This window comes from Pseudomyrmex gracilis, unplaced genomic scaffold (assembly GCF_002006095.1).
Source record: "Pseudomyrmex gracilis isolate BER0280 unplaced genomic scaffold, ASM200609v1 scaffold_446, whole genome shotgun sequence".
Classification (NCBI taxonomy): Eukaryota; Metazoa; Arthropoda; class Insecta; order Hymenoptera; family Formicidae; genus Pseudomyrmex; species Pseudomyrmex gracilis.
In genome coordinates this window covers 21,413-39,157 of record NW_018021030.1, presented here as the reverse complement: position 1 = coordinate 39,157, position 17,745 = coordinate 21,413, and the positions used below count along the sequence as shown (strand labels likewise).

At 35.7% G+C, this 17,745-nt stretch overlaps 1 protein-coding gene and 1 long non-coding RNA gene across 5 annotated transcripts in view; both read right to left on the bottom strand.

Moving 5' to 3' along the window:
- LOC109860672 (protein sidekick) overlaps window positions 1-17,745 on the bottom strand; it is a 42,237-nt gene that overhangs the window by 21,286 nt on the left and 3,206 nt on the right. For all 3 annotated transcript variants that reach the window (XM_020439943.1, XM_020439944.1, XM_020439945.1), the window contains exon 2: window positions 1,719-1,814. In XM_020439943.1, the coding sequence (XP_020295532.1) occupies window positions 1,719-1,814 (96 nt within the window). The remainder of the gene's footprint in view (window positions 1-1,718; window positions 1,815-17,745) is intronic.
- LOC109860673 lies at window positions 8,679-10,472 on the bottom strand. Of its 2 annotated transcripts, none has more exons than XR_002250852.1 (4): window positions 10,124-10,472; window positions 9,823-10,055; window positions 9,311-9,481; window positions 8,679-9,236 (listed from the first exon to the last, which is right to left on the bottom strand). It is a non-coding gene; the product is annotated as an uncharacterized LOC109860673 (long non-coding RNA). The 2 variants fall into 2 exon arrangements; XR_002250853.1 differs by having other exon boundaries at window positions 9,823-9,921.

Here is a 17,745-nt window from a genome sequence, read left to right as displayed (position 1 = left end):
GTACAGGGTCACATACGCTCGAATTACGCGCTGCTGAGCATTGGTAAGGCTTCATCTGTTCACCGCCTCATCCGTTATTCGATCTTTTCGCAGGACAATACAACGTGGCAAACCTCATCCTCATTGCTCTGCCACAAGGTCCTTACTTCTTTCTTTAGTTCTTTTGCAAATTGCAATTTTTAATACGCAATATTAAAACATATCTTTAAATATAGAAATTTTAAGATACTCCACTACGCTTCACACAAATTAATACATGGAAAAAAAGTTTTGCTATTACATACGGCTTGCAAGAAAAATTTGCCAAGCCTACTGGATTTTACTAACAAAATCTTTTGTTGATAAAGCCATAAATTTAAATAAACTTTGCGAATTTTTCTTGCTGACCAAAAAGTAACTAATATTCTTGCTATTCGAGCAAACATTTTTTTGCGTAATGATAAAATAATTAAAGCCGTTTTGAGGCACAAAGCAATTATCTCTCATGGAATATTATAAAGTTAACTTGTCAGATGTGGGTCTCCCAGACCCACTCAGATATTGCGCATCGGCGTTTTTAGAAAAAGTTAGTTTTTTTAAACGCTTATATCTTCGAAATTACCAGAGATATTTCTTTTTGTATTTTTTTTTTTTTTATTAACGCAGAAGTATTCAAACTTTTAATTAAAAAAAAAAGAAACTAAAAAAATATTAAACAAGATATGCTCGTGAAATTTTCAAATAAATGATAGTAGACAGTTGTATAAAAATATATTTTTTCTTATTAATTACAACAAAATTGAGCACCAAACTTCTCGGGTGGCATCTTCATCAGTACACTATATGTAAAATACAGGAATATTACCGAGAGTGAAGTCATTTTTGTTAGACATAAGATAAAAATTATAATTGTTACCTGAAAATAAATAATGATTAAAAAGTTGCCGGCAGAGTGAGTCTCAACCTATGAATTGCGGAGAAATCATCATCTGTGTTGTGTAAAAAAATTATAAGAGATGTCAAAAATTTATTATTAAATAGTCAAAAACTAAAATACAGATAGAATAAATTTTCACTTGCGACTCAATGCACTTCATATCACAAAACGAAAGTCAAATCAATCCGACAACGATAATCAGACGAGTTTGTAAATGTTGTTTTTCGTCAATTCGCGATGACCGAATAAGCGATCGAAAACAATTCAAACAAACAAAACAAAATGAAAAACGTTTATATATGGCTTAATTTGGCTCTGTAACGATCGATCAACGAAAAATACGGCTTTGATTCCTCTGCACTTGATTGATTGAGACTCAATGTCGGCAACTTTTTAATTATTATTTATTCTCGATAACAATTTTTATCTTATGTCTATAACAAATGTTTCACTCTCTCGGTAATTCCTGTATTTTACATATAGTGTACTCACTGATGAAATCGCAACCGATCTCACTCGAGGATCGAAACATTTGGTGCCCAATTTTGTTGTAATTAACAAGAAATATTTATACAATACTTATCCGGCATATTGGAGCTCGTTCTGCCTTTCTACTATTTATTTGAAAAAATGTTGATTTTTCGCGGAGATACTAAAGTCGCATGGGTCTCACAGACCCGGTCTGACTAACTCGTCGTTATTTTTGAGGTCTGACCAAAGGGTTAAATAATATAAAATACTAAATAATAAAAATTATTATTACATAAAGAGAAAACCGTAACATGTTGATTGTTGTTCTTACCTCTTGCTTGACATTGCAAAAATTTTGTGCGATTCTCGCTGAGAATATTGCCACTGCTTGACGGTTGATTCGTGAAACGTGGTTCCTGAAGTGGTTCTGCAAACAGAAAAATTTATTTGCCAATGGCTGGTTGCCGTATATTACGTAATCTTACAGATTTTTTTAAAAAATTGTAGATTTATATTAAAAAAAGAGCTCATGTATGTATGTATTAGCGTATAAACTTATGTGTGTAAATCAAAACTTGTATACGTAATAAAACACTTCGATTTCTATTTTAAATTCACATTATTATAATCATATAAACCTCCTTTTTCTTCTTCCTCTTTCTCTCTTTCTCTTTCGTAATTTCGATGCAATTAGAAGCTGATTTCATATGGCTGACTGACATTTGAGTCATCGTGAGCGCGCGACGTAATAATTTAACATGATGTTCCAAAAAGGCTGACGAACGAGAAAAAGAATGCAAACGGTCGCGGATGCCGGAGATGCCGAGTCACATATACGTAAACCGACACGTGCAACCCTCCCTGCGCCTACCGGACGTTCCACGCTCCGATGAATCTTGACACACGGGTATGTACACCGGTTCCCGCCTCTCGCAACCTCTCGTCGCTTTCCGTAAAACTACGGTTTTAATCAAAGACTAAAAAGTAGGAAAAAAAAGACTTTAAAAAAGTAGGAAAAATGAGCTCTCTTATTTTCTCAAGGAATTCCAAAAACGTGAGATAATTTTTTTTCTTGAAACTGTTGTTTACAAAAAATTGAAAAAAAGAATAGAGTTCGTATTTGTGTTAAAACAACTGTTGAATCTAACGATAGAAAAAAACTCATTAGAAGCAGTAAGTTTTATTTAGGTCACTCAGGAGCGTCAAGATGACGTTGCGTTTAGCCGTGAAAACAAACCTGTTTTGCAAAAGTGCAACGTTCTCGCAAGATATGATTTAATAACGTTTTTTATACGTATATTATTAATTCTTGCGTGTCGAATAATACGAAGATGAAAGCATAAAATAATGATTATTTAATTAATTATTTGAAAATATTTATACTTTCAAAAATTGAAATCAATCTCGATGCCACCATTAGATCCACCTCTAGTCGATTATTTATTTAACATTTCAATTTTAAACTACAGAAAGAATATAATTTTTACATACTGTGTTAATGTATGATTTATACAGAGCATATGCTTCCATAGATGTGTGTGTGTGTGTGTGTAAAAAAAATATACTTATATGTACACATTAAATTAAAACAACAACTTAAATGCTCGTGAAAATGACAAACTAAATATTGAAATCTATGCGAGTTTATATGTCTGTGCGGATATGTGTTTCAACTTCCAACATTAAATTAAAATAAACCTAAGGAGCTGGGATATTCACTGACATACGTGCAAAGATGAAAACGACTTTTGTCCTACAAAACGTACGGGCGTTTTGTTTTTATAATCATGACTGTTTGTCGACGATTGAGAACAGTAAACATTTGTTATTCTTGGCAGTTAAAAAAAAACAAAGCCTAACATTTTTCTTGCAGTTTCTGCTGTTGACTCTTCTTGACGATTGCATGACATGCAGTCATAAATATATTGTAGATATTTACCTTAAGATTTTGACTGAGGATGATCAAAAAATAAACCGATCGAAACGTTTCAAACTTAACAAGAAGTCTTTTCACCTTGAACTTCGCACGTACATCAGTAAATATCTCAGCTCCTTAGATTTATTTTAATTTAATTTGTAAGTTCTAATATATATTGGAGCTTATCTTAGTTTGTAATTTGTCTGCACACACATGTATATATCTACAAATTTATAAATAATAAAGTACAAAACTTGATGGTGATCGCTCGAGCGACAATCGATAGTTCGCCGCGCGTTTTTTTTTTTTTTTCAACCTGAGTAAATTTATTCCAAGCCGATGTGTCGCGCGATGCACAGCCTGCGTTCTAATCACACGCACGCTGTACAATCAGTCACGCCGTATTGTAGGTGGATTCTAAGAATGAACGGTCGTGTGATTGTGTCACACACCTGGGCTGCTATAAATAACGATTCAACTTGACACGCACTGTCGACATAAGTATAAATCGATTGTCTTCTTACGAGATGTTCTATCTACTGATGTATCAGCATTCACGTCAAGTCCGACTTTTCTGTACAAACATATTTTTTATCACAAGATAAAATGAGAACATAGTTAAGAATTTTGTTTGAGTTTTCCAACAACTAAAAATACAATTTTTTGGTGTAACTTTATCATTAAATAGTTTAAACCTTCGTTTATAGTCGTAAGGGTTAGGTTACTCTAGGCTAAGAGTAAGGAAAACGGGTGGGATTACGGAAGCCCCTTGTGTCACCTAGATCTGAGAGACCCTTTGTGACTCCCCGCTGATTTATAAACAGCTAAACTGTCTTCAGCTCAGCGTTTTCCGCCAAGCTAAGCAGAGTGCTGATTTTGTTATTATTCAGGTCTTTGGGCTCCAAAAACATGAGTCTTTGGGCTCCAAGAGACCTGTATCTTTTGACTACTAAAGTGGGACAACCGCACGGAATGTAAAGACTGTTCTCTCTTGTTTATAGTCTTATTGAATATAAAGAGTCTACAACGTGTATAAATAAATACAATTATCGAAAATATAACATCAACAAAAACATAAATCAATTTTTTAAATTCAGTTATATTAAAAAATATACATACATCATGATATATAGGATGTCCCACCTAACTTGAGCATTCTAAATATCTCGCTTATTTTTTATGATAGGAGGATGCCGAAAAGGATCATTATTATTCAGTTCAAGGATCACATTATTCAGTTCGAGGAGACAAATACTGTAATAAACAAAAACTTTTTGGATTCGTCTTGACCTTGCCCATCATATCGCGAGGATAAAAATATGTACTTTTAGATTTAAAAAAATGACAATGACCTTGAAATCTTAAAAAATATGACTTTGAAAAAAGTTCTTGTTTATTACATTATTTGTCTCCTCAAACTGAATAATGACCCTTTTCAGCATCCTCCTATCATACAAAATAAGCGAGATTATTTAGGATTCCCAAGTTAGGTGGGACACCCTGTATATTAAAATATACATATATCATGATATATATTATAAAATATACATATGTCATAACATAAATTTGTGATTTGCAATATCACTTATTTGCTATAAAACTTATCTTAGTGTCATAATATCTAACATTTATATTAATAATAGTTATTTATTTATTTATCAATAAAAGTTGTTTATTTATCAATAAAATATAGTGTCGATCTCAGACTTTAGCTAGGAAGCACAAAATATAAGCAAGCAGTTACTTTGCAGAGAGGAAACGTTTAATTGTTAATTTAACTTTAATATTATAGGATAAAACATCAAAAAGTTTATACTGTATCTTCTATATAAACTGTAACAATCTACATAATATCTTGTGAAAAAATTATAAGACAACCGAGTTCTACATCTAGTACCTACATAAGCTGGTATCTCTCGTTTTATCCTAATTATTGCAAAACAAACACATTATATATATTTATATATATTTATATTAATTATATATATTTATATTATATATACATTTATATTAATATACACGTTACACATATTTATATTAACCCTTTGTGATCAGACCTCAAAAATGACAACGAGTTACTCAGACTGCGTCTGTGAGACCCACGCGAATTTAAGATCGAATATCTCCGCAAAAAATCAATATTTTTTTCAATTTCTGTTTTTTTTAATCGAAAGTTTGAACACTTCTGCGTCAATAAAAAAAAATAAATAAATAAATAAAATTGAACAAATCTCTAGTAATTTCAAAGATATAAGCGTTTAAAAAAAAACTAATTTTTTATAGAAACGCCGATGCGCAATTCCTGAATGAGCCTGGGAAAAACCCACGTCTGACTGCAAAGGGTTAATATGTATATCTCTTTCTCATTAGATGTTTTGTTCTACACAGTAAAAAATAAAATGTTAATTTTAATTTGAGTGAACTTTCTCCTAGGACATGTAAAAATGGTTAAAACAACTCATTCGTCATGTGTTACTTATTGACAAACTAGTAAGTATAACTGACACCTTACATTTATATTTTTTATTTTGACTTTAAGTAATGTAAAAATAAAATAACATAAAAGAATTAAAACCTACATGGAAAAATAGTTCATTACAATAACTCGTAAAAAATGTACTTCAAAAAGAACAAATACATTTCTAACAAGTTATTGTACCTGTAATACTTTTTCCATGTGGTTTTTAATTATTTTACATGTTACTTTATTTTTACATTACTTAAAGTCAAAATAACAATTATAAATGTAAAGTGTCAGTACGCACTTAACATTACTAGTTCGTCAATAAGTAAAACATGATGAATGAGTTACTTTAATCATTTTTAACATGTCCCACAGAAGGTTCACTCAAATGATTAAAACTTAACATTGTTTACTGTATATTTGATTAAGTATCTACTGTGTATTTCGATTAAAATCTTATCAAATAAGGTTTAACCATCACTCGCAATAGTGATCATCGCATGATTCGAGCATATGTTCACATGCACACGTACATACATGCAAATCACAAACCACTGAAGAAACCCTATTTTAAGCCACGCAGCTGTTACCAGGGGTGAAACGGGGTAACGCGTTTACAGAAGGGCGTGGACGCGGGTCGCGAAGCGAAAGGCTTTATGGTCGTCCGTTAAATGAAGAAATTCTTCTTTTGCACGCGCGACCCAGAATTCTCTCAGTCGGTCCATTCATCTTCGAACGACGGAGTCGTACAATTTGGTTGGTACGCTCGCTGACGTGATGCGTAAAGAAACGTGTGATAAACGACATCTTGTCGAGAGAAACTCGACGTTCTGTTTACGGTAGCAGAAAAACGGACTCTGGAGTGTATAGACGAAAAATGTAATAAACGCGGAAAATCAAATTTTAAAACATAAAGAGAGTTGTTTCGCACAATTGCGTATGACTCTCGAGGTAACATAAACTTTTAAATTGACAAAATGCACTTTTGTTACATTGGCGAGAAATAAAATATGTGCAATTGTGGTGATGCAACGAGATTTACGTACGAGTGGCGAATGCAGAAACTGAGAAAAAGAACAATTCAAAAGATGCGCTTGGCTTGAAAAAGAAAAAGTGTAGACAGAAATAAGCTGATAATACCACCGAGTCGGTGGGGAGAGAAACTCCGCAAAACGTTGCGCATTGCGTCTTACTGCACGCAGCCTAGCTACACTGCGGCCGTCGGGGTGCATTACCCCTTCTTCGCTGCAGTTTGCAGGTGGTCAAACCCTAGGATTCGGGACGCGCCACACGTTGCGGGTATTTTCCGGTCGTTTTCCTCCTCCCTTTGCGGGACTCGAAAAAAAACCGACCGATTTAACAAACGAACGCGGTTGAAACGTGCGCTCCGATCGAAATTATCTTTTATAAATTATAAATTAAACTATAAAATCGATTATATAGTTTTGAATTACGCTCGCGTGTTTGTTCAAATGAAACAACAGCAATGCGGATGCTAGAAAATTGCAATCACCATCGCGAATCAAAGTAGAGACCGGTGACATAAATTACATCAATTAAACTATTGTGGTGTCTGACCGAAGTTCATTTAAATGCACCGACAACGGCACCGGGCGATCAGTCGCTTTTAAATGACGCAACACGCGATGAACTTTTACTTCGTAACTTCGAACCTACACACGGATACGATAAGAAAGTATGTATAAATCGAAACTCACACAGTTGTTTTTTAATTCTTTTTTACAGCTTTAGAGAATTTAACGTTTTTTTAATTCTGGAACACCATGTGTATACGTACATATGTGTCTGCCACTCGTCTGAGACATCGGATTGGTGTAATGCACTCGAATGCGATTGCGTTCGCAATCGTCCGTGTATGAGAAGTCGGTAGCAGAATCGAGACACGTTACCAAGATATTTGGCTGCTGGCCAACAGGCCGAGAGAGACGAGAGAGAGACACGAGCGAGTTTCACGGTCGAGACTCGGAATCCAGATAACGTTGGGCACTTGCAGGGTGGACCGTGACCTCGTGGAGAAGAATTTAATTAAATTTACGAGGAAATTTTCTCTCATACAATTTTGTTCTCACACAAGCTCAAAACAAAAATGAAAACAACATTTTTTATATGCAAATTTGTGTGAAAACACGTAAGTAATTTTCTGAGAAAATTATGCGGAGCTCCTGTTGTACTTCTTTCTCTCTTCTTTGTCACGCCATTTTACGAAATCTTTATCGCCGCTATTGTTTTGTTGTCGAGAAATTGAAACAACCGTTGTTTCTCTCTCTTTCTCTCTCTTTCTCTCTCTCTCTCTCTCTCTCTCTCTCTCTCTCTCTCTCTCTCACTCTTCTTTACACAGCGACTCTTTCATTGTTACGTTATGTGAAATGTTGGTTTTTTTCCTTTACGGTTTCGTAGAGCGCGAAAAAAGAAATTACATGATTTTCTCGCACGAGATTCAGTCGAGATTGCTCGCAATAAGGGCGGAGAAAGCGGCTTTTGATCGATGCGTCACATCTCGTTGCATTTCAAGATGCGCGACTTTAGAGCGCCAGCAGACAAAATATTTTCGGTGCACTTGGCGTTTAAGAACGTTTATTCGTGTTTGTTCTGCAAACAAACGCATCTCACGTCTTACTCTAATCCTTTCTCCCTCATTTGTTTTTCTCTCAGACTTCTTTACAGATTTTCTTCATGACTGTCTCTTGTAAAAAGCTTTTAACTTTTACATCGCCGGCATGATGCCGGATATGGATTCGTTATGGGGATGCTAATATTATATCATATTTTGAAGAAGAGTTCTCTTTTATCTGACTTGATTTGTGAGAAAAAATATTTAGAGAATCTAAATGTGTTGTTAAATGATGTAGTTTATTACATAATTTATTTATACATGATTATACAGCTTAGTAACAATAATACTATTGAAAGATTTTTGCAATTCGAAGACGTAATCAAAAACATAATCAACGATATGAACAATCCCTAAGAAACACCATTTTTTCAAAATGTAAAAATTGTATAATTTTCACTTCCGTTTCCCGCCGGCCTGGCTTCAATCGAAGCTAAGTAAAACCTAAGGCATTCCACACAATGAAAAAAACACAATTTATATATAAAAATTTCGAAAAAAATATCATGTTTTTAATGAAAAAATGTCGGCAGTCGAAAGGTTAAAATTACATTTTGAGCAACAATGTGATATTTTACATCGATACACGATCCCAACTTTTTCTATATCATCTTATTAACCGTGTCCTTCAACTGACTGCGAATTTTGTGAACACACATTCCTCTCTTCTTCACTGGCGTTTCTTCTCCATTTAATTCCCTTGTAGTACTCTTGATTGATTTCGCAAGAAATCACAAGAGGCACATTAGGCGTCTCTCGCTCTTATATTCTCAGTCATCAACTTGCCTTCACTTTGTTCTTTGTATCTCACTCTTTTATTATCGTTTTTTTAACACTGAAATAAGACGTGATTAATGGTTTTTACTTCTGATTCACACTTACATCTAGATGCTTCTAATTTTTTCTTACAAGTGATTCTCCCACGCGTTATGATGATTAGCTCTTCTTAGTCTATTAACGAATGTGGTTAAATCTCTTTTTATATAATTTGTCTCCGCAAATCATGACTTTGGCTTATCCGGTTTACAAAAAATCATGTAAAATATTTTTGGCCTTTAAATTTTTCTTCTCTCTAGGTTTCTAGTCATGGTAAATAGATTTAATGTTGTATATATATATATACGTTAATAATCTGTGATGTTGATATAGGTATAAAATAGTTAAAGAGATATAAAATAGTTAATATAGTTACAATAGTTAGTATAGTTATAATAGTTAGTATAGTTATAAAGAAGATAAAGTGCAATGTATTATGTAAGTAGGTATGATGTGTGCTGTGTAGAAGAATGTGTGAGTTTAGACTTATTGTAACCAAGTCCCCTTCTTGGCCGTTCGGCTGAAGTGATTAATAAATAAAAAAATGTTTCTTTTCTCTTTCTATGTTTTTTACTAATTTCTTTCATTATTCTTGTTGCTCTTACTTGAGAAAATTGTTCGATTTTTTGGGGTTACAATTTCTTGATATAATTTTCTTAACACTACTCCCGTGTTTCAATCGTGGCTTTGTCTTTTCTATCCATCTGTATGGATACAAATTATTTATGTCTTTGTCAGTAACTTCCTTTGATTTTCTTAGATATTCTGTCCTTTTTCTTTTAGTATTTTCATAATTTATATTGCACATTCAGTCTTAAATAATTCATTATCTTTCTTTCTACAAAAAAAAAAATTTTCTTTATACGTTTCATCTTCTCTCACGTCTAATACATTTTTTTTTCTTACCAAGATTTCTCATTACTTGTTTTTCTTTTCTTCTAGTCAACCTTGCAAATAATATTCTCAATCTCTTTGTAATTTAGACGTCAGTCTTTTATTTAAAACGAAAATAAATATGGCCCTAACGAATTGATATAGGTTAACTTTGACAATGGCAGAGTTGATGAGTCAGACAAGAGGAAAGGGTGTTTTTTTTTCAGGGGTTTGTCTGAAAATAACCACCCGCCGGCTATCGAGTGCACTTACTAGAATGCAGCGAGGAGGTGCAGTGCGCGACGCGCACATATGGTATTGAGCAAACGCTCAAGAGCGCACGTAAGCTCCGCACGAAATCGTTGCCACGTGTTGTCGATGAGGTCGATGCACATATAGAGTCCGTCAAAAAAAAGGCGAGAATTGAGTTAGTTTGCGTACGCTATGTTCCATTTAGCTTAAACAACTCGTGTCGGAAATCGACCGACTTTGCTTGCGAGCGTAAGCCGGAAAGATTTTTTTCAAACTACGGTTAGGTAAGGTACTTCACTCAATACCGGATCATTACTGTTTGAGTTCAAGTTAAAATATTAAAAATTATTATTTTAAAAAGTAAAACCTAAATTTTTTTTATTATAGTAAAGGAAGGTTTCTGTATATATAAAATTCAACTGTATATATAAAATTATATATATTTTCTTAAGTCTTTTAACGCAAAATTTTTCTAAAAACCGACTTTAATCAAGTAAATATTAAGAAACTTATAGACAAACAAGAAGACCAATATTTAACCACGATCTACTTGTTCAATAAACAATCGAATTAAAAGTAGAATTATCTAAAATCCATCTAAAAACAAAATAAATAAATATAAATAAGCCTTAAAGTTAAAGCATAAAAATAAATTGTTTTGATTTTAATACTTAGTTAAAAAAGATTGTTATGTAAAAAAATAAACATCTAACTTCAAATTCTGTACAATACTATTGGTTCTAATCTGGCAGCTTGAGAGGTACCTTACTAGATTATTATCATATATTTAATAGTTCTTAATACTATTTTTTAATTTTATTTTTAGAAGAAGAAAAGTTATTTTTTTCAACGTGCAAATGTTTGTTTCGTAAAAAAATTTTTTTAATATTAATTTTAAGTATTTATCAATCACTGTAAAATAAATAGTTATTACACTTGATTGAGTATTGGAAGATGATTGAATAAGGGGTCGAGTACCTTATCGATATCGTCTAGATATCAATTTGATTCAGGGACACTTATGTATTTTAATAAATATTACATAACTTTGCTTTCTTTTTCTCTTTCTCTTTTTCTGTCTGTCTCTCTCTCTCTCTCTCTCTCTCTCTCTCTCTCTCTCTCTTTCTATTCAATAAATTTCGTTTCTTTACTTGTGTGCACTTCGTTTTCTCTACTCTTGCACTCGAACGAGTCACTTCGAGGTATTTCGTCTGTAGTGATTAATAGTTGAAGAAGCATCGTTGCGAGAAATTGCGAGTCGCTTGTATCGGCGTGCCGTGCTGTTATCGCAACGGTGCCGAGTGTTTAAGAACCGCTCGTTCAACGAGGCGTAACTCCGAATTAGCACACACAACTATGCAGATGATTCCCATCGTGAATACGTTCCCATAGGCGAGATCCGTTTGTCTATCTCTGCCGCGTATCCTGTTGTCTTGCAATTCGCTCGCGCAGTGTAAGTTCTCCATATCCTGTAATAGAGCGCTTGTATATTCCTAACTTTTATGTCTCTTTTTTCCTAAAACTTGCAAATTTAGAACCGTTAGAATTTGTTTAACGATAAATAATTTCGTAATACATAATAATTTGTTTTGCCATTTATTCATTACAAACAAATTTATATAATACAATTATAAAACTGTTGAAGAGTCCGTTTGTATGTGTGTGTATATACAAACGTATACATACGCACACATATTGTATATAACAGAGCAATTAATTTCAATACGGACATTGTGGCATCCACTTTACGAGTTTTAAATTTACTTTGCGCTGCAAAGTGCATCCGCGCCTCACTGTAAAGTTTTTCGGTCCTATCCCTGCGACTGTGCGGGTGTGCATTCCCCTCGATTTTGTTATGCACACGCGAATGCATCGGGGAGAAAAACGAAGGACCGTGTTCCGAAGTTCAGTGAACAATCTGAGAATAAAGCGAACGAAGCAGCTGTCTAGAGAGAGCCATGTGCGGCACGGAGCCGCGGTATGTAAACGAGACGGAAACTTGCTGCACACGGATGCAAGGATGCTTTCTAAGGGGAGGTCCTTTAAACGACCGATTACACACGCGGTGCACTAATTACGCCTTCGAAGTGTCTGGACCTTTTTTTTTTGTTTCGCGTTGGAATAAATATTTAAAATGCAAAAAGTTCGACGTTTCTTTCCTTAAGTTTAAAATAAAGAGATGTGAAACGAAGGAGAGTTCGTTTAGACTTTTTTTTTTGATAATTTGTTAAATTGCATCTCTGATAAAACTTTACACATCGAATTTTCTTGGAAAGACAACAATTTTCACGAAAGTTTAAACGCAGAAATATATCTCGTGTGTAATTAAAGAAATAAATTTCGAGATAAAATAAATAATCTCAATTAAATTAAATCAAAAACGAAATTACACACACACACACAGTGATTGAAACGAAAAATACGATGCACGCAATGTGCTCTTGATTCTTGAGCGACTCGTGACGACGAGGCTTCGTGACTTTATTTCTGGCCACGCGTGCACCGCGAGCGTGTGTACGCGTATACAACTTAACGCGACGTGGTGGAATATTATGTGAGAGGGTCTCTCTCTCTCTCTCTTTCTGCCGTGGCCCATTTTACGGCCTTGAGGAAATTCTGCTTTACCTTGTCATCGTGACTGAGCGAATGTGCTACAACGAGAACAAAAAACCGCTTTTGCGTGCGAGTTACTCACGGAGTTACCACACTTCGCGTTATGTTCTTTTTTTTCTTACGTCGTCGAATTATGTGACGGAACAAGCAATTTCCTAGAGATAGAGCAGCATGTGACTCGTATTTATTGCAAATTTCAAAAAAAAAAAGAAATTTTTGATGTGTACAAAAAGTATCGAACAAAAAGAAATTCTTGCGGAACAGATCTCGGAGATCGGTTCGGGTTCGGATTACGTCTCGAGGAGGAGGCATGTGGCAGTTTCTCACAGTCTTTTCTCTCGCGTGACGTCCTTCGTCTCCTGTCTCTCCTCTTCTTCTTCTTCGTCGTCTTACAAATCTCGTTCTCGTCACGAGAAAGAAACTCGTACTGTGAAAGGACGAGCAAATGGCTTGAAGGGTCGAGCCTGGATAAACCGGCAATTGCGCGATTTAGCGTTCCGACGATCGTTTCTCTCGCACGAAAGAGGAAACAGCGGTCAGAATGAGAGACGGCGGAAAGACGAAGGCAGAAGACAGAGGGAAATTAGGGGGAGAGCTAAGTCAGTTGTGCGAAAATGTTCCACTTCCTTTCCAACAATGGAAAAAATATTTAATGTGTATTATTTATATCTAATATCTAAAATGTCGCATATATAAATCTTCCGTTTGTTCTTCGCGATCACGTTACAATCATCCTCTCGAATTTTCTTATTTATTAAATAAATATTCTGCACGTTTCGTCGACGATATATTCTATACAGCTCGCGAAATGCAATCGAAGCGCGGAAAACCTTGGTAGAAATCTTACCGCTCGGTGCGGAACACGCTTACGTAAATCGCGGAAATATCGAGAAGTTGCTAATAGAAATTATCCTTCAAGATCGTGACTGTACTCTCTCGCGTCGTGCATTAATACCGCGAACGTCACACAAACATGTGGGTAAAAGCGTGACGCAACGATCGGCGATTAAATATCTCTGCAGAATTTTTCTTGGATTAGAGACACAAGCGATAAAAGTTACGCACACATTCGACGTACTTTCGCATTCGTGTTCAGTTGAGCGAGAACTTCCGTTACCAATGAGAACCTTGAGCAAAGCATTGCTCAAGGTGCAACCGCGTCGAGACGGTTTGTGATTATAACGTACGTTGTGCGCAACGTGCGCGACGCGCCGTTCACCGATATTTTCACTTTTCATCGCGATTCCTTCACCGCCGCCCGGTGCGTGGTCAAGTAGCGAAACGCAGGAAGTGCGGGGGAAACTAATAATGCGCGCGCGGGACCTACGCGTACCTACGTACGTGAAAAGACAAAAGCGCGCGTCGACGCGGAGGCGCAAGAAGTGCGTGCACAATCGCAAAAGATGAATGTCGCTTGTTCGTTTCGACGCGCGCACTTTGACTCACTTTGCGAATCAATCAATGTCAATGAAAACACATAGTCACGTTTAAAAAACAAAAAAGTGTCGTTGCACGTTGCACACATCGGTGTACGCAAGATATGTGAATGGGTGTCTGGAGAAAAAAGGCGTATGTTATAAATTTTTAAAATTCGTTTTTTTTGTGTGGAATTGTGGGATCGGTATGATTTAAAGAATAGATTGGCAGAGGTTTTGGTACTTAGCGATGGTCCGCTAAAGATCAGAAGATGCACAACAAGAGAATAGAGCGAACAGCGATGAAGAAAACGGAAAAAGGGCGTGTGTGATCAAAACAATGTGACAACAAACTGCAAATGTCTTGCAGTTTGAACTGTTTATGTCCCACTGTAGTTTTCTCCATGTTATTAAAGTTATAGAAAAATTCTGAAAAAATTTATGTAGTATCTCTATAAACCTTCTACTTTACAGATCAATCGAAACATTTTGGAAAAAATTAATTTGTTAAAGTAATTTTTTAATACAAACAAAGTAACTCGAGTGTAAAACTGTAGTTTCGTTTAAAAAATTATAAACTTTTCAATAAATTGATCGAATTGAAAAACAAAGTGTTTAAATTGAAGATAAAGATTGCAGCTTTTATAAAAAAAATTATGCTATTGCATTTTATTAAATATTTTAGATATTTGTCTTGATTTTCTTTTTTTAAACTTCGTTTTGTCACCGTGGCTGTCAAAGTTGTACTTTGGAGATCTGGAAATTTGGTCGTTATGCTCCTCTTCTGTACAATTTTTTTTAGAGCGGGGTCAGACCCCTTTCCCTTCCTTCCGTCTGTAAATTTATAAACGCAAGTGGATTTTGCGCGGATATATAAATGATTCTGGTTTGCAGTTCGAGGGTTAAAGAACATATGTTGGCTCAAAAAGGGCGTATGTTACACAAGCTGCTCCTTTACTTGCTACAATGAACGATTTGTTTTTTCTCTAAAATTTATGAAATGTAACACATGTACGCTATTTTTCCAGACACCTATTCATAGTATACATTAGCGATGGTTTATTTATCAGCGGACTCGATTACGCTGTTAATAAAAATCGACAAATAAATCTGATCGGGCAAATAAATTACATATGTGATTACGATGTATGAGGATTCTCCCTCTGGTGTACTTGCAGATTTAGAACTATTTATGACGTCGAGTGTACGGCGGAAAAGGAAGGAAAGGAAAGATAAAAGAGAGGAAAGGTTGAGGGAATAAATTCAAGAAGCAGAAGAAAGAGGAGAAGACGAAGACGAAGACGAAGAAGACGAAGAAGATGATACTGTGAAAGACAAGAAGGAAAGTCTTGTCGAGAAGGGAAAAGAGAAGCGGAGGGGAGGGGAGCCGGTCAGTGGCCCCTGTGCACCGGCTACCGCGTCTCGTGGCGTCTCTTCGCAAGTTCCACGGCGAATAATAATGGGAATTACGGCCAAGGCACACACGCCCGCGATTGCTTTTTTGTCGCCGCCAGTCCGTAGAAACAAGGCCCCGCGACGCAACGCGACGGTAACGAGGCCGAGACAATATAGCGGTCCAAACGCAGTTCTCCTTTTTCTACCGATGTTTTGAGTTTCACCTCATTTTGGCGAACAAGCCAGCGCTTCTTCGAAGAACACTTCGAGCAAGAGACCTTCTACTTAGGCCCGACAAAAGAATTCATCGTGACCGGCACAGTGGTTGGTCAAAAATTCGAGGGTCTTCCGGCGCTTTGATTTTCTCATTGAGGAATTTCCTCTTCTTTTACAGATGGTTCGTCCTTTTTTAACCTAAACAGATGTTCGGACTAAACCCAACTATTATTTTACCAAAGCAAACAATACAAATGATTGATGTTAAGATGAAAAAAAAATATTTAAATAAACTTTCGATATTTGACGTTTTTTCCATTTGTTAATAATTAAAAATCAAACATTACTTCTGATTGTTTGTTGTTTATTGTTACATTTACAAATAATAATGGTGTTCGAATATAAGATATAAACGATGAGAAAAGAGCGGAGAGAAAATGGCAATAAAAGTACACCGGACGACTCCGGTGAGAAAGAAAAGACGCGCGGCATCAAATGCGGTGAGGAGTTCGCGGCGAGGACAGGAAGATGATGACGATAATGAAGATGACGTGGAGAGAGGCAAGAGCAAAAGGTGGCTCGACGCATCCGGTTGCTCGGAGAACAGAGACTCGGGGGTCCGACGGTATAACGGCCGCTAAGGCCGCTCGAGACCGGTAAAGGCCGTGAACGACGCGGAGCCGCGATCCTCGCCGCTTGTCGAGTTTTTCTCAAATGCCCCGAGTCGCAGATATTGGTCTTGTATTGGTGCACGCAGTGTGTCGTCACATTGAATCGCGATGAGAGATATCACACAGAATGTTCTTTATTGCGAACACTAACTTCTTTGAATTATAAAAATTCTTTGGCCAATTGTTTGGGAGATCTTCTACTATGTAAAAATATCCGAGACATTCACGTACGTAGTCTTTAAGTTGTGAGGAATTAAAAATCAAGAAAACAACATAAACGACGACAAAAAAAAAAGAATTTATTTCTACTTGATTTTATTTGATAGAGTTTCGAGATTTTCATCTTTAAGTTTCAGTTGCGATTGTTCTCTCAATAAATTTGCTGCTGAGAGAAAATCAAAATCCAAAAACTTGACAAAAGAAAACGAATTACGCAACTACGAGTTATTCTTCTAACGAGCTGGTGCAATCTTGCATTTCGTGACTGTAATCTTTTTCTGGAACTCGTCACCTTTCTGAGCACCTATCTAATCTAGAAACAGTTTGCTCTCTTTGGGGTTCCAGCTCGATAGCCCTCTAGGTACATACCTAATCGAAGAAAGGCACATGCGTTCAATAGAGTGAGTAGAAGAGAGTGGTGGGAGTATGAAAAGGGGGCTATTCTACGGGTAAGGGGGACAAGAAGGAAAGGAACTTGTCGAGGACCAGGTAAAGGCCCTTGTGCCTCCATTGTGCCTCGACTGAGCTGACGCCAATGATAGATACCTTTTCTAGCACATACACACACACATATACATGTGCGGTTACTACTACCGGTAACTACTTCTAGGGCTTTTAACGCAGGTGACCGAACATACGCCTTTTTTGTACGCACTGACGGTCGATACACGTATTGCATGAAAAACTCTTTTTCCATCAAGCTCAATAACAAAATAATACTTTTTCATTGTTTTACAACTACTTTGAGACGTATTATATTTTATATTGTTGTGTTATATATATATTTATATATTTTCATTGTAAAACAATGAAAAAGTAATATTCTGTTATATAGCTTGATGGAAAAAGAGTTTTTCATGCAATACGTGTATCG